Source organism: Octodon degus, unplaced genomic scaffold (genome assembly GCF_000260255.1).
Source record: "Octodon degus isolate 3935 unplaced genomic scaffold, OctDeg1.0 scaffold00197, whole genome shotgun sequence".
In the NCBI taxonomy this organism is placed as follows: Eukaryota; Metazoa; Chordata; class Mammalia; order Rodentia; family Octodontidae; genus Octodon; species Octodon degus.
In genome coordinates, this window is record NW_004524773.1 from 3,483,367 (window position 1) to 3,507,232 (window position 23,866).

Genomic DNA, 23,866 nt, shown 5'->3' on the forward strand with positions numbered 1-23,866 from the left:
CTAGGGCCACCAAATAAACAGGGCTCAGAGGACAGACGTGACAGCCCAGTCACTGGGCTGGTTCCCAGAGGGTCTGCCTGTGCTGTTTATTTCTCCCCAGCGTAGACCACATACCATTGTCCAGGTCTCGGCAACCCCTCTAAGTCCCGCCCTGCCCCCAACACGCTAAGAACAGAGGCTCAGAGGGGATAGGTTTCGCCTAAGGTCCAGGAAGGGGCAGAATCCGATCTTAGGACCAACCACACAGACCTGCCTGCAGCAGGCACCGGCTCAAGACCAGGCTTCTTTTCCAGGACTTGGTAATGGGGGTAAGGGGTGGGACTTAAATCCGCCTCTCGGATCACTCCCCCCACCAGCAGCGGTGCCTCAGGGGAATTGTGGCTGCCACAGGTGCAGGAGCAGTTCCCCTCCAGGGGCCTGAAGCATACATGCAGGGACTGCCCGAAGGGCCCAGCAGTGAGGGCTACTGGAGCCCATCTCCGGCAAGGCTGGGCAGGAAGTGGGGTGGGGTTTGGGGGTGGAATCTGATAACCAGGACTGGTGCAACTCAGATTAATCAACCCACAGAAAGAAGATGCCTGGGAGTACAGGAATTTTCCCCGCACTGCGGGCCACCATCCTCCTCTTGCTGTCTGCAGCCTCCTTGGGTATGTGGCCAAAGGGCAGGTGCTGGGCCTGGGGAGGCCGGAGGGACTGCATAGGCAGGGGGAAGGGTTCTGTCCTGGAGAGGAGTCCGAAGAAGAGCTAAGGAGGCCCATATAGGAAGCAAGCACGTCAGTCCGTTTGGGGACTCGGTTTAGGATTTGACTGACCCAATATGTCCCAAGCTGTGCCAAGATAAAGCTGGAGGAGGCTCAGGAAAGCTAATGGGACGTCCGCAGCACCATGGAGGGAGGCAGGACCGCGGGTTCCATCCCCCACCCAACCTTTGTCCACACAAGTCAAAATAAGGAACTGAGGTGGTTCTTGACTGAGCACACAGAGCTGGGGACAGGAAGGGGACTTGGGGGTGGCACTGAGCATCAGAAGAGAAAGAACTGTACCCTTCTCTGCTTTAACTCTGTGGCTCCCTGTGTAAACCTCTTCTCTGTTTGGGGAGCAGGGTGTGCCTTGTTCACCCCTCCCTTCTCAACAGCCCTTCCCTTCCCCCACCCAAGGCCAACAGATGGTGACTGCACTGAAGTTCAAAGAGGAAGGTCACCCACCCAAGTGACATGAGGAGAGAGCGGGGATCAGATTATGTCTGGAGGGACTAATTTTTTTAAATTTATTTATGTATTTGGTATACTGTCTCACTATGCAGCTTGGACTCATAATGATCCTCCTGTTTTCAGCCTGCCCAGGGCTGGGATTACAGGCTTTTGCCACAACAGCCCGCCTGGCTGGCTCAGCGCTCAGCACACAGCCCAGGGGCGGGACTGGAGCGGCAGGCGGTACCAGGGATCCAACCCCGTCCCTGGGCTTGCCTAAGCCTGTGACCATGAGGTTACTTAGCTTTGCTCCCCACCTCTTCCTCCTTACTTCCTGACCTCCCTCCTGAAGACCAGAGCCAGCCATGTGGACTGGCCAGGGAGGCTGAGAGCTGGGGCTTCCCAGAGGAGCCCCTGCAGACAGCATTGGCACCAGAAAACCGCTGTCCCCCTGAGCAAGACCCCTGTCTCCTTCCAGCTATGCCTCCTCCCTGGCCCTGTGGTCTAGCCCAAGGACTGAACCCACCTCTGACCCCCAGGCTGCCACAGGAAAGTTACAGAGAATGAGTTGCGCTGGCGGCATACCGAGAATGGGGGATGCCTCAGGCTTAAGACTGCTCTGCTGGACCCAGGCAGGGATGGGCTGGTGAAGCTGGGCATTTGTGCTCTAGGGCCATTCCCCTTCCTGGGCCTCAGCCACTTTGCTATACAAGGGACCCTAGTTCTCAGGGCTTGGGGTAGTGACACAGGGTGAAGTGCCTTGTGCAGAGATGGTCTGAGGCTCGGGGACTGCAATAGCCTCAGGAGGCTGCTGCCTGAGCTGACTCAGGAGGAGGTCTGGCAGAAGCACTCCAGTGCCAGGAAACTGGACACCAGAAAGCCAGAGTCCACATCCAGAAGGGGTCAGGGCTTTAGTGGGACTCGCCCACCACTCCTCCTCCTGGATGTTGATGGGTCTCCCCTTCATGCACACAAGGAGGAATGTCACTCCCTGGCCACTCCTTGGAGCACTACGGCAGCAGGAGCCAGAGCTACAGGCAGTGGTGCCATCCCCAGTCCCTGACCCACTGGCTACTTCTCAACAGGACCTCGGTGCCAGGCCACCCTATGGGTGCACAGTGGCCCAACGTCAGTGACAGTGAGCCCTGGGGAAGACGTCCACCTACAGTGCCTGCACAATGGCAGCAACTCCAACATCACTTGGTGGCACATCCTCCAGGGCAACTATACATGGAAATCTATGTTCATGGGTCAGACCAAACTCCCCAAGGGCGAACTGATCATCGAGAATGTGAACAAGAGCCACAAGGGCATATACCGCTGCCGCGTAGAAGACCAGGGGAAGACAGGGTACTCCTGTGGCACCTACCTCCGAGTGCGTGGTGAGTGGCTCCGAACCTGGCCCCAGCTCCCCTGATCCAGCGGGGGGGGGGGGGACGGACACACATTTTCCTCTCTTGTTGAGTGTTCTCTGTGATTGGAATGGGCCACTATGGCAGGAGGGGGCCTTCCAGGGTGGGGTGGGGATCCTGGGAAAGCAAGAGAGGCAGGTCTCTGAGCAGCACCCACTCCTCACAGATCCAACCCCCAGACCCTTCCTGGCTATGGGAGAGGGCACCAAGAATCGCATCATCACAGCGGAGGGTATCATCCTGCTGTTCTGTGCAGTGGTGCCTGGGACGCTGCTGCTGTTCAGGGTGAGCCCCTGAGGGACCCAAAGTCAGTGGGCAAAACCTGGGAAGCAGAACATGTCCCCCTCTTGGGGACTGTAGGAGTTACATGAGCCAACACAATGAAAGGGTTTTAAATGGTGCTGGCCCAAGGGTTGTCCTCATTGAGTCCTTTCCTGGCATCGCCAGTCGCCCTGCCCACATCCCAGAGTGTTGTCCCCAAAGATGCAGCAGAGACCAAGGAAGAACCGGGTTGAGGGCCGTCCCAGAGCCAACTGCTGTGCTGCTGCCAGAGGGCCACTATTCTTGTTTACTATTAATGTTGTCATTCATGGAGAATAAGGCAGTGCAGACAGCCAAAATGACACTAGCTTTGGACCCAGAGAGATCTGCCATATTCTGGATATGTGGTACGTCCCTTACCTGCTGGAGAAATTTCTTAGAGGCAGCTAGAAGGGTCTGGAAAGCTGTTTTCCCCCTGCTCACCTCCACAGAAACGCTGGCAGAACGAGAAGTTTGGGATGGACCCCCAGGATGACTATGAGGATGAAAATCTTTATGAGGTGAGTGAAGGTTTGGAAATGGGCAGGGTCAGGGCAGGTGAACTTTGGATCCCCCTTTGGGGCTGGTGGCAGGAGGGGCAGGGGTCCCAGGCTTCCGGGTACTATCATCCACTGCCCTGTGTCCCCCAGGGCCTGAACCTTGACGACTGCTCCATGTACGAAGACATCTCCCGGGGCCTCCAGGGCACCTACCAGGATGTGGGCAACCTCCACATTGGAGATGTCCAGCTGGAGAAGCCATGACCACCCCCACATACATCAAGAAGGCCCTGCCTGCTGTGTGCCCCCTCCAGCGCCTCCTCTCACACCCCTAGCACATTCCTTCTCCTTCTCTCTGGGAGCTCCCAGCCCCCAGTGTCCCAATCCCCACCTCAACCTCTGTGTGTGTGTGTGTGTGTGTGTGTGTGTGTGTGTGTGTGGTCTTTCCCAGGCTCCCTCCCCAGTGGGTAATGAGCCCTTAATCGCTGCCTCTAAGGGAGCTGATTGCAGCAGCTCTTACTGTCGCCCCCCTCCTCCCAGATCTGTCACGGCCACTTAGTGATAATAAATCCTTCCCAACTGCAGACTTTGGCAGGAGTCATGGATCTCATGAGGATGAGTCTCCCTCCTTCCCTGGAACCCAGGAGTCCCAGCCTACACCACCTCCTCCCCCTCCTCCTCCTCTTCTTCCTCCTCCTCCTCCTTCTCCTCTTCCTTCAGACCCAGGATTGTGTGCCTAACCCATGCCCTACTCACTGCCCACCCCTGGAATCAAGTAACCAGTCTTAAGTCTTCTCCGCACACCCCAAAACAACCAGTAAGTCCTCACCCCAGTAAAAGGGCTCCCCTCAACCATATCCCTAAGAGGTTTTTTTGAGTTAGAGTTTTGATATGTAGTTCGAGCAGGTCTTAAACTCATTATTCAGCCCAGTCTTCCCTTCAACTCAGAGATCCTCTTGCCTCAGCCTCCCAAATGTGGGGATTATAGACATGCACCATCAAACCTGGCATTACCAAAAATTTTTAACGCATTAAGTTCTGGAAACGCGGGGTGGGGGAGGGCATATCTTGTGTTCTACTACTGAATTCCCCCCCAGGCTGACTTGCCGAGGTGGATTTGGAGTCTATGGCTCTAACTTGGGGAAGGGGCAGACACTGAGAAGCCCTGTGACGAGTAACTGGCATACAGAGGTGAGCGGCAGCGATCCTGAAAGACAGTGAGGAAAGACAGCAAGTGAAAGGAGAGTGCGTCGGGAGCCACAGGGGATTGGAGACAGGGCTGTGGCGACAGAGAAGGGGAAGGAAAGGGTCAGCCAGTGGCTGACCCCGAGACGGAGGGAAAGCAACAGTTAGGTCGCGGGGAGCTCCAGGTCGGGATGCAGAAAGATGAGGTCACAGAGAGGCTGAGAGGGAGAAAGGGACGGAGGAGAAAGAGCAGCAGAGGCCAGGGAGGGAGAGACCCCACCCGAGGAAGGGCGTGAGAGGCACGGACCGAGCGACGAGGGAGGAGGAAGCGCGCTGGGAGTCCGCGGCGCGGCGCACGATGCCCCCCGGGACCGGGACGCGAGGGCTGAGAAGCCCGCGCCTGTCGCGCCGACGGACAGACGGACAAAGCCGGGGGGTCGGGCGGGGCCGGGCGGGGCGTGTACCCCGGGGAAAGGAGGAGCCGGCGGGCGGCTAGAAGGGGAAGGAAGCGGAGGTGCCGGGCGGGCTCGGGGCGCGGGCAGGAAGCGGGGAGGGGCGCCGAGGCGGGGGCCTCCGGAAAAACGCCCCAACTTCCTGCCCCGCCGAGCCAGGAAGCGGGAGCCGGGACGCAGGGCCGGGATCGCCGAGCCCGACCTCCGGCGCCCCGCCGGCCACCTCCCCGCGCCGACACCAGGTACGGGGGCCCCGCCCCGCCCGCCCTCCTCCCCTCGGCGGCGGGGGCAGCGGGGGAAGGGGGACCCGGGCCGCTGCGGGCCGCGTCCACGGCCGCCCCCGCGCGGGCCTCAGTTTCCCATCTGACCCAGGGGGCAAAGAAGTGACTCACCTTGGCCAAGTACCTAGTAGGTGGAGACGAACGGTGCGAGGCCGAGGCCAAGCGTCTTAATGGTTTCACGGAGGATGGAGGCTCACACCCATTGCACGGGCGGGGAAACTGAGGGCAGGGATCTTGAACAGACTCGCGGCACGGACACACTTTGTGTGAGACACTGCAGTTGGGATTTGAACTGGCAGGTGTTTCCCGCTAAGCCCTGTCCCCCAACCTTGAGTGTTTTATGGCTACCTAAAAAGAAAAACAAATAACGCCCGGAGCCGCTGGGGAGCTGAGTTGCAGAGAGCTTTTGAAAGGGTTTGTTTGTCTGCTACTTGTCTCGCCTTGAACTCAGTAAATAGCCCAGGCTGGCCTCGAACTTTCGGCGATCTTCCTGCCTTAGCTTCCTAAATGCTGGAATTACAGGAGCGCGCCACTGTTTCCGACTGAAAGCGTTTTAGGGAAGCGGTCCTTTGGGTCATTAATCATACCCTGGAAAGAGGATGTAGAGAAGACAGCTGGGAAGACTGAGGCTGGAGAGAGGTCATTGTGTTTTGTTTTGTTTTGTTTTGGGTTTTGTTTGGAAGTTGCTTTAATGTCAGCGGGAAAGCTATACTCAATTCCAAGATTTGGTTCTGCTCCCGTGGAAGGGGATGACAGTAATGACAGGACTGCAGAGGAAACTGATGAACGAGCTTTGGGGATTCATGCTGGTCCCCGAATTGGGGATGCAAATAGGGCGGCGAGGCTCAGCGCGAGATCAGGAGATTTGGGATCGCTTAATTCGGAGATCTCAGATTGAACCCTCTGCACCGCTGCCGGGAGATGGGGGCGGGGGGGGGGGCCGGAAGACTGACAGAGGCAGTAGAGACGCGGAAACGCCGGCCCTCCTAGACAGGCCAGAGCGGCTCTATGTGGGCAGCGTGGCGGAATAGAGCGCTAGAGAGGCCGGAGGAGGAGTAGAGTCGCCAGGGTAAAAGCCTAGCACGATCCCTGCTAGAGCGGCGAGCGGAGGAGTGGAGCTGGGTGCAAAGGTGGCCTGTGAGGCGGCTAGAGAGACTCGGCGGCGGGGGTGGGGACGTCTGGAGCCCGCGCGCGGAGGCTTCGGTTCTGGCGGCTGCAGTGGCTTCTCTTCCCACCACGGAGCAGGTGAGGGACGCGGCCTCCGGCGGACATAAGACCCTAACTCTGCAAGTCATCCCTGGCTGTGCCCAGCGCCACTTCCACTGAAGGACTTGGGGCCGGTGTAGACCCGCCACGTCTCATACCAGATTTGGGGTACGTGAAGACCAACCACTTTCTACATAGCTTACAAGGTCTGACAGATCCTCTAGGTTCTGGCTAGCCTCCCATAGAGACCTGACCTCATATAACGTGGAATTTGTATAGCTCTACAGTCCAAGGCCTATAGGGGCCCAACCCAAGGACTGAACCCACCTCTGTAGAATTGTAGATCTTGAGACCCATCACACACCTCTGTAGAACTCAGCTCCCCATTTTAGTCTCCAGAGGCTCCATAGACTGGCTTTCTCTGTAGAATCATGACTCATTTGATCGCGGTATTCTTTAGATCCATCGTGTGTCAAATAGAGTCTGGGGTTGTATAACTATTCTCGAGGCCCACAGGAGGTTCTTCAAGGATCCTAGAGGTTCTTAGAGACTGCTCAATAGCTTACAGACCCTCAGCCCTGCGTAAAACCCAGACACCCACGTGCACTCAGGTTGCACCGGGATCCCTCCTTCCATCCATGAACCTTAAACCTGTCTGTCCCTCAGAGCGTCCTGCTCACAAGTGCGCCCTCTGCTGGACCTCGGGCTTTATAGGTTGCCATCTCCCTGACAGCTTCGCTATAACTCCCCTGACAGCTTTGGAAGGACCCTCTCACCTCCCGTACTCTGAACAACACTCCCCCCCCCCCCGTCACTCCACTGCCAGTCTTCTCTGAGCCCCAGGCCTCTGTGAAACAACTCATTCCAACCTGTGTTCCCATCCAGGCCCTCGTGGCCGTGTACCTCTGACTTCTCCAGCCACAGACCTGCTGTGCCTAAGAGGTTTGATTCAGATTTTAGTTTTTTAAGGGAGCAATGGGGAAGTCCCCCAAGCTATGAAACATTGCAGTCTATTACATGCATGAAGTATAGAGCCAGGCTCTCGTGGTCTCAGTCCTGCTCTGTCCCTTGTGAGTTATGCTTCAGTTCCCAACTCTGTGGAATGGAGATAAGAATTATAGGAACCCAAGAAAATAAAAAAAAAAATAGATAAAACAAACCAGAAGGATACTAGACTAATGAAGTCATTGAGAGAATTAAATGAATTAACACCTGTAAAGCAATAATGGTGTGTCTGACACATACTAAATACACCTTAAGTGTTAGCTATTATTTCATATTATTGCAATGAGGAATAAGGAGATAATACTTAGCCGGGTACAGTGGCACACACCTGTAATTCTCGCTACTGGCGAGGCTGAGGTAGGTGGATTGAAAGTTTGAGGCCAGCCTGGGAAATTTAGCTAGACCTTCTCTCAAAATAAAATTTAAAAACTCTGGGGATGTAGCTTATTGATGGAACACTTGTCTAGCTTGTGTGAGACCCTGGTTCTGGACTGGGGATATAGCTCAGCGATATAGCACCTGCCTGGCAAGCACAAGGTCCTGGGTTTGATTCCCAGCACCAAAAAACCTCTAAAGACCCTGGGTTCCATCACTGAACTGCACAGAAAGGGGAGAATGCTTGTCAAGTACAGGGTTCGAGGCCTGGCACAGCGTTTTTTCTTTTCTTTTTGGTGTTGAATTTTATTTCATTTTGCATTGCTGGAGATGAAACCCAGACCTCATGCACGCTAGACAAGCATTCTACCACTAAGTTACACTCCCAGCTCCCCTCCTCTTTTTTTCTTTTTCTTTTTTTTTCCAGCTCCTCTCATATTCCTTTGGAATCTCCCTGCCTCGATTGAGCCTCTTTAACCCCAAGTGGGATATACGGGGCCCTCCGTGTCTGTGGGTGTGTTTTCTAGCCCAGAAGTTGTGGCTGCTGGCCTAGTGAAGGCATTTCTACCTGTTGGAGGAATGAGACTGGCATGGGGGTGTTTGCGGTGTGGGGCGTTAAGTGAGTTAATGCATAGCAAGCACTTAGAGCAATGCCTAGTACGCTGTAAGTGCTGGGTGAGTTTAGTCTTCATAATAAATAATTGCTACTTTTTTCTGCTTTTGTTTGCAAATTTATTTATGTGAACATTTAACAAACACTCAAAACTTAAAATCACCCAAGCCTGGATGATGGACAGATACACTTTATGAAAAAGAATAAAAATCATGCCTGCATGGGGGAGCCCACAAGATGGCATTTGCCAGGGAAGTGCTTATTCCACTGAGCCATCTCCCTGGCCCACAAGATGGCATTTGGACAGTCCAGAAAGTGTCATTGTTTAGTAATCATAATAAAAAATCATAGCTACTATTTTTGACTGCTGGGGCAGGAGACTCTTGCAAGAGAGAAGGGTGGATCCCAGGCAGAGAGAAATACAAATAGCTTTGGGGTGTGGGGAGCTGCCCCCTGCTGGTCAGCCCCAGGTTCACTTTCCACAGCTTCCTCCCATCCCCCAGCTCTCAGGGTATTAGTCAGACTAATCAGGGACACAGATGTTGCTGGAAAGACTGAGGAAGATGCGGCGACTAGAGGGGAGACAAACATGGTAGAGACAGAGATGAGAGAGAGAAGGGAGCGGAGAGAGATCAGACATAGCCAGAGTCAGCGGGGAAAGGACAGGCACAGACAGGAAGGAGGAAGAGCTACAAGAGGCAGAGATGGGAGAGGACAGGGAAGAGAACTGAGGAACCAGGGAGAAGAGGCAGTCTCCAGACAGCATGGGGGGGTTGGCAAGACAAGATAGCATGGAAGGAGGGAGATGTGCACATCTTGGGGGTAGGCTGTCCAGGTCTCCTTGTTTGGGGGGCCAGAAATCAGGAAAGATAGGTGGTACCTGAAGAAGAGAAGGACCTATGAATTGGGGACATTGGGTCCCCCAGAGGTGGTTCAGTGTTTTGTTTTCTTTCATGGAGAGGGTTGGGGGTTGGGGGTTTGCCATTTGACTTCCTGTCACAGGAAGCGGGGCTGGTGGGTTCAGAGGCAACATCCTGGCCCAACCCTGTCATAGATGGGAGGAGAGCCCCCCACAGCCCAGCTTCTCCTTCCGACTTACCCTTTAACCTGTCTGTTCACTCTGCTTGTCTGGAGCCTCTGCTCTCTTGGGGACCAATGCCAGCCCCTTGGTCCCTCCTCCTTTAGGGAGCCCAGATTGCCTGTTCTCACCCACAGTCCTCTTGGGGACCCGGCTTCTGGGCCTGCAGCCTACACCGCCTGCCAGGCTTCAGTCCTTGGGCTCCCCACCCCCTGGCTGGCCTCTGAAGGGCTCTTTGTGCACCACAGAGGACCCATTGAGTGCAGAGGCTGGGTGGGGGTGGCTGTTTACTCACCTTCACACCTGGGCCAGGAATCTATGAGTAACTGCCTCTGTGTGCTCCTCCCGCTTCTCTTAGCTGTCCTAACCGCAGCCCCTCCTCTCCCCAGCCCTGCAGAGCCCTGGAGATGGAAGACGTCGCCCCTCGGGCGGTGAGTGTAGACAGCAGGCGAGGAACAGGGTTCAGTGGGCGTGGGGTCTGACAGCTAGGGAGATCCGTGGACTGAATCCTCCCCTTCCACAGGCCCCAGGGCTCCCCCGGCCTGGCCTTGTACCTGTCAGCATCATCGGGGCTGAGGATGAGGATTTTGAGAATGAGCTGGAGACGGTGAGCAGAGATAGGGTGGGAAGGAGTCTGTCCTGTCCCCAATACTGTCCCTCCTGCTGCAGGGTCCCTTCACCCTCAGCTGTGCCCCCTCTGCCCATCTCTCCTTTTCCTAGTGCTGACTTTCTTTTCCCACCCTCAGTTCCCCATCCAGCCTGGCTTCCCACCCTTCTGCCTCTAGCCCCAATTTGTCACTACCCCCTGCCTGGATCCTCATTCCTTTTCTTCTAACTTCTGCCACTGATGTTAACACCACATCTCAGACGTTCTCTCCAATGACCTGCCCTTACTGTCACCTTGATGGCAGATAGATGTGTCACCTCTTCCAAGACCTTCCCTAGCTTGGATCCATTTGGAAGGTGCTAGGGACCAAGCAGGGTGAAGCCCAAGGCTCCTCCTCTACCCCTGGGCACTCAGCTTCCCTTTCCACACCCAGCACTCAGAGGAGCAGAACAGCCAGTTCCAGAGCCTGGAGCAGGTGAAGCGGCGCCCAGCTCACCTCATGGCCCTCCTGCAGCACGTGGCCCTGCAGTTCGAGCCAGGACCTCTGGTGAGGGGTTGGCTAGGGAGACCAGGGAGGGCTGAGGCTGGGGTAGGCCAGAGCTTTCAGAGGGCTCTACCAACGAGGGCGGCCTGGACCGGTCTGGGAGCCAGCTCCAGAGCACAGCTCGAGATCTAGGAAGAGTGGCACAGGAGAGACAAGTACACTATGTGAGCTAGACGAGAGTTTGAGGGCCCCGTGTAAACAGCAAGCCCCACCAGGACCCACTTGCGCACCAGGGCCATGCAGACAGCAGCAGAGAACCCAGCAGTGTGGCCGAAACCAGGCCCTGTCCCTTCCCACCCGGAGCAGTGTCAGTGAGGGTACCCTTCCCGTGAACCCTGGAGCAGGACCAAGCAAAGCCTTCTTCTCAGGTATCACCAGGCAGCCATTCAGGGCTGGTGCTTGGGAGAAAGCTGTTAGTGATCCCAGGCCTAGATGGCACCTAAGCCTTAATTCAGAAGTGAAGAAACCATTACAAGCAGCCCATCAGGCAGGAAGGATGTAATCGTTCACCCAGAAACTTCCTGCATGAGGCAGAAAATACCTGGGCGTGGTATATGCAGGACCATGCAATGAGAAACACCTGCAGGGAGCTGGGGAGATAGCTCAGTGGCATAAATGTCTGCCTGGCAAGCAGAAGGTCCCGAGTTCAATCCCTGCTACCAGAAAGAAAAAAACAAAACAAAACAAACAAACCTGCAGGCTCTAGAAGACTTGAGTTAGGAAAGAGAAGCCACAGCATTGGCTAATGAGGTTCTGTAAACAAGGACCTCATCCCAGAAAGACCCAGTACAGCCAAGAGCCAGGGGATATCCAGAGCATTGTGCTGTGGTAAGTTCACACCAGATCCCCCCAGAAAACTGGAAGACTGAAAGAAACAGCGGGGAGGTTATCTGGGGTGCAGAAAACGCACTTTGACCCATAAAGGCTGGTGATCCTGATGCCAAGCTTCAAGAACTGGCAAAAAAGGGGAGGGGAATACCAATCTGTCCCCTGTCTGCATTCTAGAACACTACTAGGCCTCCATGTATAGCCCTCATCTAGTGACACAAGAATCAGAAGCTACCCCACTCATAAACTTTCAAGCTCCTTGTGTTTCTAGGCAGTAGGGAATAGCAGAGACAGACTGCTGACATTTGGAGTCCAACTCTGCCACTTACTAGTTGTGTGGCCTTGAACAGGCTTCCTAAGCTCAGTTTTCTATCTGTAAAATGGGAATAAGGGTGGTCCCTATGGGTGAGCAGGTTAATTAGCGTATGTCAAGCTTTAGAACTGTATCTGATATATACAAACCCTCAATATAGCTAGTAGGAAGAGTAGGAGTGGTAAAGAGGACCACAAAGAACCACACTGAAGGGCATAAAATTAGGAAATGCTCATAATAGCAGCCCTGAGGAGACTGCAAGGGAGACAGGACTTGGATGATGGGAGTAGCGATGAGGGAGGGCTTCTCAGAGGAGGTGGCTTGGGGTAGCTTGAGGGCTGGGAGGGAGGAGAGCCACATTTGTCGCTTCAGCTTTGCTGCCTGCACGTGGACATGCTATGCTCGCTGGGCCCCAAGGAGGCCAAGAAGGCTTTTGTTGACTTCTACCACAGCTTCCTGGACAAGACTGCGGTGAGACTCCTTCAAGCCACCCCTGTCCCCAACTCCTTGGTGGCCCTGGGGAATCACACTGTGCCTCCCAGCCTCTGAAGGCTGAGGCACTATGAAGGGAGTCCCGGCCTGTGGTGACCGTCAGCCTTGGCCCTCAGCATCCTCTGTCAGAGCCTCACCCCCACAGGCTTCCTGGGCTGCTCCTCCCTCCCAGAGACTCCTCTCATTCCGGTCTTTCCCCTGAGCAGGTGCTTCGGGTACCAGTCCCTTCCAGTGTAGCCTTTGAACTCGGTAAGAACTGAGGAGGAGGGAGGGCCTTTGGCAGGGCTTGCCTCCCAGAAAGCCTTGGCTAGAAGCCAGGATTCTCTCAGTTTTTCTTGACAGTGACAGCCTAAGAAAAGGTGGCTGTCAGAGTTCATGGGTGACAGTGGAGGAGCCTATGGTCTGAACTGGGGGATCCAGGCCCACTGAACTGGCCCCCAGCAGCACATGTGTCCCTGCAGACCGCACACGGCCGGATCTCATCTCTGAGGACGTCCAGCGGCGGTTCCTGCAGGAGGTGGTGCAATTCCAGCAGGCAGCTGTGAGCCGGCAGCTGGAGGACTTCCGCTCCAAGCGACTCATGGGCATGACTCTGTGGGAGCAGGAGCTGTCCCAGCTAGAGGCCTGGGTCGGGCGTGACAGAGCCAGCTATGAGGCCCGGGAGCGGCATGTGGCTGAGCGGCTGCTGAGCCACCTGGAGGAGATTCAGTGAGTGGGCGGTGAGGGGGCTGTCACTGTGCCACGCCAGCACGTTCCATCCCCAGTTTGCTAGTGTTGGTGGGGGTGGGAGGGGGCCTTTTGTAGCATTTAGGCTCTCCCCCTTCCTTGGGTTCTTCCATCCCAGCTTTGGAGCTCCCTTGCAGTTTCTAGGTCTTCTTCATGGTCTGTACAGTGACCCTGGGCTCTGCCACTGTGTCACACTCCTTTCTTTCCCTGCAGACATACCATCTCTAATGATGAAGACAAGAGGTGAAGGGGTGGAGACTGGTAGGGAAAGGGGGTTGGTTCCCTGGGACTCCCCGCCCCCATCCTGTGGAACTTTCCCCTCTTCCCCAGAGCCTCGGGAAGTGGTTGTGGGATGGGGAGGTAGAGGCACGTGTTCATGTCCCTGCAAGTGTATGATGGAGCCCTCGCTGTTCACTCTGTGCAGTGCTGCTGTGGTCACCGCCATCAGCCTTTACATGCGTCACCTTGGGGTCCGGACCAAGAGCGGGGATAAGAAGTCGGGGAGGAACTTCTTCCGGAAAAAGGTGCTGACCAGATTTGGCCCTTTCTTCTCCAGACACCCCCTGGGGGAACTGTGAGACCTGGACACTTGGGGTCCTATTCTGCTTTGTGCATCTTGGAAATGCTTCCGTCCCCCTGCCCCATCTCCTGCAGGTGATGGGGAACCGGCGGTCAGATGAGCCTCCCAAGACTAAGAAAGGACTGAGCAGTATCCTAGATGCTGCCCGCTGGAACCGAGGAGAGAACCAGGGTAAGGGAGCCCTGGCCTGGGTCCCATCCAACCCCTCCCTAGTCTATACTTGGCTTACTGTCCCTCTTGTTACAGCTCCAGATTTTCGACACCTCAAAAGCGAGGTTGATGGTAATTACCTGTAGTCATCCATCCTGGGACCTTAGAGGAGAGGGGTTTGGGCCTGGACCCCCGGGTCGGAGGAGGAGGGCTGGGGCCTGGACCCCTTGGTTTGAGGGAGGGGGCTCTCCTGTGATGGGGAAGGGAGGCCAGAATGCATACCGTGGTTGTAGATTGGATTCACGGCTCTCATTTCCCCTCCTCCTCCCCCTCCCTCTCCCTTGCTGTCTCCCCAGCTGAGAAACCAGGCCCTATAGACCGGAAGGGAGGCCTGGGGGCCTCCTCTCGGGACCGGAATGTAGGGGGGCCTGGCCAGGACACATCTGGAGTGTCTGTGCACCCTCTTTCTGGGGACAGTCCAGACCGGGAACCTGGTGAGTTTTCAGGCCCAGGCAGAAGTTCTGTTGTTGGGGGTAAGTCCTCTCCTTCCTCCTCCCCTTGCTGGGCTGGGTCTTCCCTCCGGGTGCCTTTCCACCCAGAGCCTCTCAGTGGCAGCCGCTCATTTCTGTAAACATTATGGCCCCCAGGGGTGACAAGCCCCACAGCTGATGTCACTTCTCACACTCCTCAGAGCTATGTGGCCCTCAGCCCCTTGCTTCTCCTACAGCTGCTTGGCCTGGCGTGGGTTCAGATATCTACTCTGAAGCTCACCACATTACAGTTCGGAAATCACTTATCTCTCTGAGTCTTATTTTTCTCCCCTCAGAGAATGAATGAGTACAGAGGCTCTCCTCCCTCCCTTCTCTGGTTCAGTGATACCTGTGGGGGTACCCTGGTTCTCGAGCACCTCCATCTGTTGGCCCCAGCCGCCCCTGCCGCAGTCTCTGTTATCTGAACATCTGTCTGTCTGTTCCGCTTTGAAGTCTGGTTGGAGCCACAGCATAGTGTCTGCCAGACAGCGGGTGCTTTAGCCACCCATTCCACAGCTGGGGACACTGAGGCCCCAGAGGGTGGGCCTTGCCATCCCAGGAGTCTTCTGCCAGCCTCCCACCCGTTTTCCTCCTGCAGGTGTAGATGCCCCGCTGGAACTGGGGGACCCGCCCCCACAGGGCCCCATGAGCCTGGAACCTTTGGTGCCCCCCGAGAGCACAGAGGAGGGTGCAGAGACAGAGAGGTGCCCGACTGGGGTGCTGTGGGGGTGGGGTGGGATGTGCTCAGCTCCTGGGGCTGGGGAGGGTGTGTGGTGTGGAAGTCGCTGCTGCCGTTGTGCACCGCCTGTCCCAAGCCGCGTCTCCCGCTGCCTGTCCCCTTCCGCTTTCCTCTGTGCCTTCTTTGCTCCTTTCCTTTGTCCTTTTCCCTTCACTCTTTTCCTTTCTCCTCCTTCCTTTCTTCTCCCCTTTCCTCTCCCTTGTTTGCTGCCGTTTCTCCTCTCTTCTCTTCCCTGTGCCCTGACCCCAAGGGTGCCCCCGTGCCAGCCTTTCCTGCGGGGTTTCCTCCCTTTCTCTCCTCTCTCCCTTGCTCCTTATTCCCCTCGTTCTCCCAGCCTCTTATTTTCTCCCCCTTCTCCCAGTCCCTGCCTGCCCGCCTGGCTCCTGCTACCAGTGTTCTTCATCCCCTTCTCTGCTCTGTACCCTGGGGGCCCTGTCCCCCTCACAGTTGGGGGGCAGGCTCTGCCCCCTGCCTGTCCTCGTGCGCTGCTTTGGGGGCCCATTGGTGGGGTTGGGGGTGGATCGGTTCCCTCTGGCCCACCTCTGACCCTGTGCCCTCTCTCCCCAGAAAGTGGAAGAGGTGGGTGCCTGGGCCCTGGGTTGGGGGAGGGCTAGCCCCTCCCCCATGTCTCCCAGCCCCCTCCCTCCCCATGGCCACCCCCTCCCCTTTACCCCCTTCGAGGGGTGGGTGGGGACATCACCCTCCCAGTTGAAGAGCTAAGTATCAAAACCCTCCTTTCCTCTGTCCCTGTCCCCCTACCTCAGGGAAGGGAGGGGGTTCTGTGTACCACAGTGGGTCCCTGATTCAGTACCACCCCTGCTCCACCTAACTGCCCAGCAACCCAAAAATCCCACTGCTCCTGACTCTTCTCTCTCTTCTGTTGCATGTTTGATCTTGGTCTTGGATACTGTCCCTGTCCCTGTCCTGGTCTTCTCTGTCCCTGTGCTGGTCTATTTGTCCTGGTCTTCTCTGTCCCTGTCCTGGTCTCCTCTGTCCCTGACCTTGTCTCCACCATCCCTATTCCTGTCCCTGTCCTGGTCTACCTGTCCTTGTCTCTGTCTTGGCCTCTGCCTCTGTCCTTGGCCTTGGGGTCCAGGCTATCAGGGCGTCTGGGGCGCTCAGAGAGCCTGCGGGTGAGTGACCGCCGCCGGCCTTCCCGGGGCAGCCTCGGGGCCAAGGGCCGGGGTGGGGGCCGCTCCCGGAGCGACGTGGACATGGACCCCAGCTCCGCCACAGCTGTGCTTGGCCCTGCCCGACGAGCCACGTACGTCAGCCCTTACCCCATGTACTGAGGCAAACTGGAAAGTCGGGAGGGGGTTGTTGCCAGAGTCACAGAAAAGCAGGTAGCAGTCACTGAGGACCAGCTGTACTTGTGGGCCTTGGAGGAGGATGGGGTGGGAAACTTCTGTCGAGAGATTTAGGGGCTGGTCCACCCTGGGGGCATTAAATGCCAAGGCCACAGAGAGAGATTGACACTGAGGAGCACAGTGCTCCTCCTTGGGGTATCCCCAACTGGGGCCCTAGCAAAGCCTCTGTCCACAGCCCGGAGCCTGGAGATGAAGGGGAGCCAGGGCGGTCAGGACTGGAGCTGGAGCCAGAGGAGCCCCCTGGCTGGCGGGAGCTCGTTCCTCCAGACACCCTGCTCAGCCTGCCCAAGAGCCAGGTGAAGCGGCAGGAGGTCATCAGCGGTGAGTGCCACCCCCGGGCCCTCCTGTGGCCAAGGATGCAGTCCAACTCTGGCAGAGGTGGCGACAGAGACAGGAGGTGGCCCTTCTGCTGTTGATTTACCCTGGAGAGCTTCAGAGGGCAGCTAGTTTCCAGCAGGGGACAGCTGGTTATGCACATTGTTGAACAGCCGCGAGATGGAGCGTGAATGGCAGAGGGACACTCCCAAGCAGTTTGTAGCCAGGAAAACGATCCTGATACTGGGTCAGAGAGATAGCTCAGCAGCAGAAGCGCCTGCCTGGGAAGTGCAAGGTCCCCAGTTTGATCTCTGGGGTAGCTAAATAAATAAATGAAAACAATAATCCTGATATTGAGAGCAACAAATGGGGCGGGGAAGAGTATAGTAGGGTATTTGACTAGCAGGCGCAAGACTCTAGGTTCTCTCCCCAGTACCAGAAAAAAAAAGGGGAAAAAAGCCAGAAACAGTATGTGCAAATTACATTTTTTAAACTGGGCATGTTGGTGGATGACTTATCCTAGCACTTGGGAAGTGGAGGCGGGAGGATCATGACTTAGGTGCCAGCCTAGGCCACATAAGAGCCTGCCTGAAAAAAACAAAAGATGTATTTCTAACCAGGCGCAGTAAGATTCGTATACTCATCATCTCAGCACTTAGGAGGCTGAGGCAAGAGTATTGCTCTGTGTCAAGAAGATCCTGTCTCAGAAAACCTAACAGGGTCGGGGAGATAGCTCAGCGGCACAGTGCTTATCAGGCAAGTTTGAGGTCCTGAGTTCAATTCTTGGTAACAAAAAAGGAAAAAACAAAACAAAACAAAAATACCTGAATAAGTGAACAGACAAACAAATCAAAAGTGGTTGTGAAGCCACAATAAGCTTTATGAAATAGTCGCTGTAGTGTGGACGCAGAGGACAGCCTTTTCCTGGGATTGGTACTATTAGTGTGATGGTAGTGCTTTAAGGACAGAAGAGTTCTTTCCCACGGCGGGGTTTGGGGAACTAATATTACCAATGCTTGCTTCTGGGTGGGAAGACAATGGGTACATCACTTCCATGTTGGGTTTTTTCTGTGCCTCCTAATTGTGTAGGAGAGGAATGGTAGGAAAGGTAGAACAGCTTGGAAGCTTGCTTCAGTGTGTGTTTATAGGTTGTTCAGTGGTAAGAAAAGTGCTCATTTAGAAATTCGGGTGCTGCTTGGTGAGGTGGTGTACGCCTGTAACCCCAGCACTCAGGAGGCGGAGGCAGAGGCAAGGCGCTGGTATGAGTTTGAGGCTAGCTCATAGTGCAAGGTATTTTCAGGGCTACCCTGAACTGCCTAGCGAAGCCCTGTTTCAAAAAGATGAAAACCGGATCCGGGGAGATGGCTCAGTAGAATAAGCGCTTCCCTGGCAAGTGCAAGGGCCTGAGTTCAATCCCCGGTTCTGCCAAAAAAAAAAGACGAAAACCAGCTGGGCAGAGGCAAAGTATCTCCTAGCACACATGCGCACTAGCGTGCACTGCACCCCAGCACTGCAAAGAGGAAGAAAAAAAGTAAACAAAAAACTTTTAGGGCCCTAAAGAAATACTTTTTCAGTTACAACTCTTTTTGTTTTGTTTGTTTGTTTGTTTGTTTGTTGAGACAGAGTCTCTATGTAGTCCAGGCTGGCTTCAAACTCAAGACCCTCCTGCTGGGCTAGCAGGCGTGCAGCACTGCACACAGCTAATTGGCTCTTTTTTTTTTTTTTCTTTTTGGCGGAACCAGGGATTGAACTCAGGCCTTTGAGCTTGCCAGGGAAGCGCTTATTCCACTGAGCCATCTCCCCGGCCCCTAATTGGCCCTTTTTTATCACTGAAATTTCAATGATCAGCAAACTTGAACCACTGGTCACCCTAGCTGACTGCCTGTGCCAGAGGGAAAGGCAGTGGGTTGAGGACTCTTCAGTGGCTTCTTAAGGGGAAAACGACCAACCTGAAGAAAGTGTACCCTCCTCCAACTTCTAGGAGTGTCCTTCACCCCCTTGGGCCCTCGTATTCTCTTAGCCCACCTCAAAGGCTAGATCCAGGGTTTGCACCCTCCCCAGTGATGCTTCCTGCTTCGGGTCCCCACAGAGCTGCTGGTGACGGAGGCAGCCCATGTGCGCATGCTGCGGGTGCTGCACGACCTCTTTTATCAGCCCATCGCAGAAGGAGGCTTCTTCCTCCTGGATGACCTGCAGTACATCTTCCCCAGCCTAGACGAGCTCATCGAGGTGCACTGTGAGTGCCAGACCGTGACCCTTCCACTCCCCACTGCTGCCTCTCCCTACTTGAAGGCTGCCCTGGAACTGGAGTCCAGCCTGTTTTCCTTGAGTGTCCCCCATAAGCAACATCTGGGGACCACCCATCCTGCATCCCCAGAGCTCACTCCCGGGGAGCAGGACCCACTATCCAAGCACAGGAGGGCTAGGAGACAAGCTCATTGGCCTGAAGGACTGGAGACAGCCACCTGCAGCCTGACCCCCGCGACCCCCACCAGCTCGCACCTTGGTACCAAAGTCTTCCAGGCCCTCATAGGTACCCCCTTTCCTCGCTGACCCCCATAGCCCTGTTCCTTGATCATCTGATGAAGCGGAGACAGGAAAGTGGCTACCTCATTGAGGAGATTGGTGATGTGCTGCTGGCCCGGGTGAGGGTGCCCTGCTCAGCCCCTGCCCCTCCTCCAGCCCAGGACCTGTCCACTTTCCACTCCAATCCCAGGGTTCTGGGGCTGGGACTGTCCTTTAGGCTTCCGTCCCTGCTCCAGACTGATCTTGCCAGTCCCATCTGAGACATTCCATGGCCTGAATCTTGCTGTAGTTTGATGGTGCCGAGGGCTCCTGGTTCCAGAAAATCTCCTCCCGCTTCTGCAGCCGCCAGTCATTTGCCTTAGAGCAGCTCAAAGCCAAACAGCGGAAGGAGCCTCGCTTCTGTGCTTTTGTGCAGGTGAAGTGGGGCTTTGGCTGCAGGGTCCCAGGGTCCCAGGGGGAGGGACTGGGCACTGGATTCCAGGGGCCAGCATCCCACTCCCGCACTGGTTTCCCCTCAGGAAGCTGAGAGCCGCCCGCGATGCCGCCGCCTACAGCTAAAGGACATGATCCCCACTGAGATGCAGCGGCTGACCAAGTATCCCCTGCTGCTGCAGAGCATCGCGCAGAACACAGGTACCACAGCCCACAGCCCACACCATCCCTCCCGGCTCTGCGGCCCTTAACTACAGCCAGAGGGCAGGAGCCTTTAGGGTCGGGGCTCACTGGAGCTGCTTGCTCCCTTGCCTGCAGAAGAGCCCAAGGAGCGAGAGAAAGTGGAGCAGGCAGCTGAGTGCTGCCGGCTCATCCTGCACCATGTCAACCAAGAAGTGCGTGACACGGAGGACAAGCTGGTGAGCAAGTGTGGCACTGGCCAGGGTGGGGTTGGGTGGGGGCTGGGACCATTCTAACCTTATCCACAGGCCAGACAAAGCCCTTATTGATGCCTTCAGGACAACTGAGTGTCCAGGGGTCTCCCAACCCTCAGCATCTCCCCTAGTCCCCCTCTCAGGTCACTGAGAATCCAAGTGTCTTGTCATCTGGGCCTCAGCAACTCCCCTTCAAGGTCACTGAAGGTCAGGCCTGCCCTCAGCATGTCCCTCAGAAGTTAACCTTGGTTCTCAGCTTCCCTGGCCTGGAGTCCATGAAGGTCAGCCTCCCTGTTAGGTTTGTCCTCTTAACACCCCATCTCTGCCTCAGCGGCTCAGGGATTATCAGCGGCGCCTGGACTTGTCCCACCTACGGCAGAGCAACGACCCCATGCTGAGCGAGTTCAAGGTAGGCCTGCTGGCCTTCCCCTCCCATCCCCACTGCCCACCCCCACTCTCCGGGGGATTCTGACACACTGGAGGGCACGCAGGGAGCCTCTGCAGCCACATTGTTTCCAACCAGGTGTCCATCACGACTCCTGACTCCACTCTCCTGCCCCACTGGTAGGACTGGTCCCCCGTGGCCCTGAAACTGTCCTGCCTACCACTCTTCTCTCGCTTCCCTCCCTGTCGCCTTGGCTGACCATCGCTCCCTCCTGTCCCCAGAATCTGGACATCACCAAAAAGAAGTTGGTCCATGAGGGCCCACTGACGTGGCGGGTGACCAAGGACAAGGCTGTGGGTGAGCACCAGGGTGGCAGCAGGGATGGCGTGGGTGCGTGAGGTGTGGTGTGGGCAGTGAGGTGTGAGCGCTCGCCGGCCGTGCCCCTCCAGAGGTCCACGTGCTGCTGCTCGGCGACCTGCTGCTGCTGCTCCAGCGCCAGGATGAGCGGCTGCTGCTCAAGTCACACAGCCGGACGCTCACGCCCACACCGGACGGCAAGACCATGCTGCGGCCTGTGCTGCGGCTCACTTCTGCCATGACCCGAGAGGTGGCTACTGGTGAGAAGGCGGCGGCGTGGCCAGCATGGGCCATCTGAGCGCAGCTGCCCTGTGGAGTGGGGAGGAGAACCCTGGAGGGAGCCAGGGAGCCTGCTCGGAAGGAGGGGTGGCTGTCGGTGAGGTTAAGAAGGGACCCACTAGGTTGGCAGAGGCAGAGGTGGGCAGGGATAGGAGGGAATGAAACCTGGGCTGGTTTGCCCTGAGCTGTGGCCTGCCCTGATTGGTATTTTGGTGGCTGCTTGGGAATTTTAGGGTGCAGGGCTGGAAGCTGGGAGCCCAGGCATGGAGGGATGGGGAATACAGTGCTTAGAAGTGGCACCAGGGCCACTGACGGGGGGAAACTTGTTGGTGGGGCTTTGGGGCATCTGTGGGCATGGTCAGCCCCTGGGGCCTTGCTACCTGGCAGGACCAGAATGGGGAGGCACAGGGAAAGAGCATCCGGGCCTGGGAGATGGACAGTGAGGGGTGAGTGGTAGCTCTGGGGCTTCCCAGCCTCCAGTCTACTTAGGAAGGGGTGCACACTGGGAGCCCTGGCCCTGAGCTCCTTCTCCTTCCAACAGATCACAAAGCTTTCTACGTCATTTTTACCTGGGACCAGGACGCCCAGATATACGAGCTGGTAGCACAGACAGTGTCGGAGCGGAAGAAGTAAGGGGTCCATGGGGACAGTGTGGGCGTGGGAGGCTGCACAGTTCGGAGGTGCTGACCTGCTGGGGCCTGCATCCCGGCCTGTCTCCCCAGCTGGTGTGCCCTCATCACCGAAACCGCTGGATCCCTGAAAGTCCCTGCCCCTGCCTCCCGCCCTAAGCCCCGGCCCAGCCCAAGCAGGTGAGGGGGACCAGGGAGGGAGCTGAAGGGATGAGGCAGCTTCCCTGTATATCCTTAGACCCCAAGCCCCAGTCCCAGCTCAGTGTGTGACGCGGGTGTGCACGCAGCACCAACCCCACCATGGCTGCCTGTCTCCCTTCTCTAGGCCTGTCTTCCAGTGTCTGGGCCTCTTTGTTTCCCTATCCCCTGCCTTCAGCTCTGTCTCTGCCTCCCGACTATACCTCCTCCCCACGTCCAGCTGTCTCCCTGCCCTGGCTGCCCCCCAGAGCCAAGGGTGCGGGATCACCAAGCACTTCCTTCCCCAGCACCCGAGAACCCCTGCTCAGCAGCTCTGAGAATGGCAACGGTGGCCGAGAGGTGCCTCCAGCCGATGGTGAGACCGGGGGAGCGTTGGATGGGGAATCACAGGTGATGGGAGGTGTGTACAGTATGCCCAGTTGGATCTGAGTACCTCGTTTGCCCACCCAGCCCAGACTGAGAGACTACTCAGCGACCTCCTGCCCTTCTGCAGACCAGGCCCTGAGGGGCAGCTTGCGGCCACGGCCCTACAGAAAGGTAGCCTTGCCCCGCCCCTTCCAGGGCAGCCACCTGCCAACCAGGCCTCTGTTCCAACTCCAAAAAGGCACCCTATTTCCAGTCTTTATGTCCAGCCACCAGAAAAGAGATGCATAGAGCCCACCCAGCCTGTGCCATCACCCTGGGTGGCCTAAACCCTCTACTTCCTGCATCCCTAGTCCTGAACGCAGCCTTTCTGTTGGCGGTGCCCTGCTACCCCATCCCAGCCCTGGCCCCAGCCTCACCCTTGCATCCTCCTCACCACCAGGCCCTTGGCTTCTGCCCTTCCTGTTTATCCTGGACCCCAGCAGAAGCCCCTGCCTCTCATGACTCTACTCCCCTTGTCCCTGGCCAGTGCTGTCCCTGAAGCAGCTCCTGTTGCCCACGGAGGAAGACAGCGGTGCGGGGCCTCCCTGTGACAGGGATGGGGTGCCAGGTGGTGACCCCTTGGGCCCTGCGCAGACCCAGGAAGTTCAGGAGAACCTGCTCAGCCTGGAGGAGGCCATAAAGCAGCTGGAGGTGTGGCTGGGGGAGGGAGTCCTGGGTATGCTGGGGCGACCAGGAGGCCTCCCTCACTGATGACCCCCTCCCCACCAGGACTTAGAAGAGGAAGTTTGCCGCCTGCGGCCCCTCCTGGCTCAGCTCGGGGGGAACCCTGTCCCTCAGCCTGGCTGTACATGAGGCCCCTGCCCACGCAGGTGAGTGTGGGGAGCTGGACCGGGCGCTGCTCAGAAAGGACAGTATGGGCATCTGTGTCTCAGTCCCATCTCACTCTCCCTCCTGTCTCAGTTTCTGCTTCTGTCAATTTGTTTCTCAGCCTCTTCTACCTAGTTGGCTAACTGACTCCCGATCTCTGTTTCCCTTTCTTTTGCACCTCCCAGGCCTTTCAAAAGGAAGAGTTGAACAGGGGAGAGGAGGAGAGGGGGCTCCCCACCCCAACACTGGTGGTGGCAGCACCTCACACCCCAAGGACCTGAGGAGACAGCACCAGGGCGAGGCTCCCAGGAGGGCCACGCCTGGGAGGAGCCAGCTGCGGTCCCTGCCTCCTTTACCTGCCTCACACAGCCTTCCTGCCCTCCTGCCTTCTGCTTGGGGGACTCAGGGCTTCATTTCGGGGGTTCCACCATGACCCCCATTTCCCTGGCCATCTCAGTATTGCCTGTAGAGGCCACCCTTCACACACCCCCAAGTGCCTTCGCTGTTTTTATACCCTGAATTGGAGGTTTATTTTTTAATATATATTATCTAAGCAGAGATCTGTGTGTGAGAGTAGAGAGGGGCTCAGCGGGGTGGCTGACACA

General features: G+C 56.7%; 2 protein-coding genes across 10 annotated transcripts; both read left to right on the top strand.

The window, feature by feature from the left end:
* Positions 1 to 505: 505 nt before the first annotated feature.
* On the top strand, positions 506 to 3,986 carry Cd79a (CD79a molecule). The gene is made up of 5 exons (XM_004644347.2): positions 506 to 647; positions 2,276 to 2,572; positions 2,769 to 2,887; positions 3,355 to 3,423; positions 3,553 to 3,986. Exons 1-5 carry the CDS (start codon positions 575 to 577, stop codon positions 3,664 to 3,666), a joined length of 672 nt encoding a protein of 223 aa, XP_004644404.1. The 5' UTR covers positions 506 to 574; the 3' UTR covers positions 3,667 to 3,986.
* Positions 3,987 to 5,097: 1,111 nt separating this feature from the next.
* Positions 5,098 to 23,819, top strand: Arhgef1 (Rho guanine nucleotide exchange factor 1). 9 transcript variants are annotated; one of them, XM_023704450.1, is made up of 32 exons: positions 5,099 to 5,281; positions 6,566 to 6,694; positions 9,987 to 10,028; positions 10,121 to 10,204; positions 10,638 to 10,751; positions 12,262 to 12,360; positions 12,588 to 12,630; positions 12,843 to 13,089; positions 13,321 to 13,350; positions 13,532 to 13,631; positions 13,762 to 13,858; positions 13,934 to 13,969; positions 14,194 to 14,331; positions 14,966 to 15,071; positions 15,674 to 15,685; positions 16,203 to 16,370; positions 16,649 to 16,794; positions 18,878 to 19,024; positions 19,351 to 19,433; positions 19,604 to 19,729; positions 19,833 to 19,947; positions 20,065 to 20,165; positions 20,512 to 20,589; positions 20,847 to 20,922; positions 21,015 to 21,182; positions 21,743 to 21,830; positions 21,924 to 22,010; positions 22,316 to 22,383; positions 22,479 to 22,565; positions 22,921 to 23,084; positions 23,163 to 23,263; positions 23,447 to 23,538. In XM_023704450.1, the coding sequence occupies exons 3-31, from the start codon at positions 10,005 to 10,007 to the stop codon at positions 23,244 to 23,246; spliced, it is 2,916 nt and encodes a 971-aa protein (XP_023560218.1). In that variant the 5' UTR covers positions 5,099 to 5,281; positions 6,566 to 6,694; positions 9,987 to 10,004; the 3' UTR covers positions 23,247 to 23,263; positions 23,447 to 23,538. The 9 variants fall into 9 exon arrangements, with proteins under 9 accessions (XP_023560222.1, XP_023560225.1, XP_023560218.1 ...); XM_023704454.1 differs by lacking the exon at positions 22,921 to 23,084 and having other exon boundaries at positions 5,098 to 5,281; positions 23,447 to 23,819; XM_023704453.1 differs by lacking the exon at positions 15,674 to 15,685.
* The last annotated feature ends 47 nt before the right edge of the window (positions 23,820 to 23,866 follow it).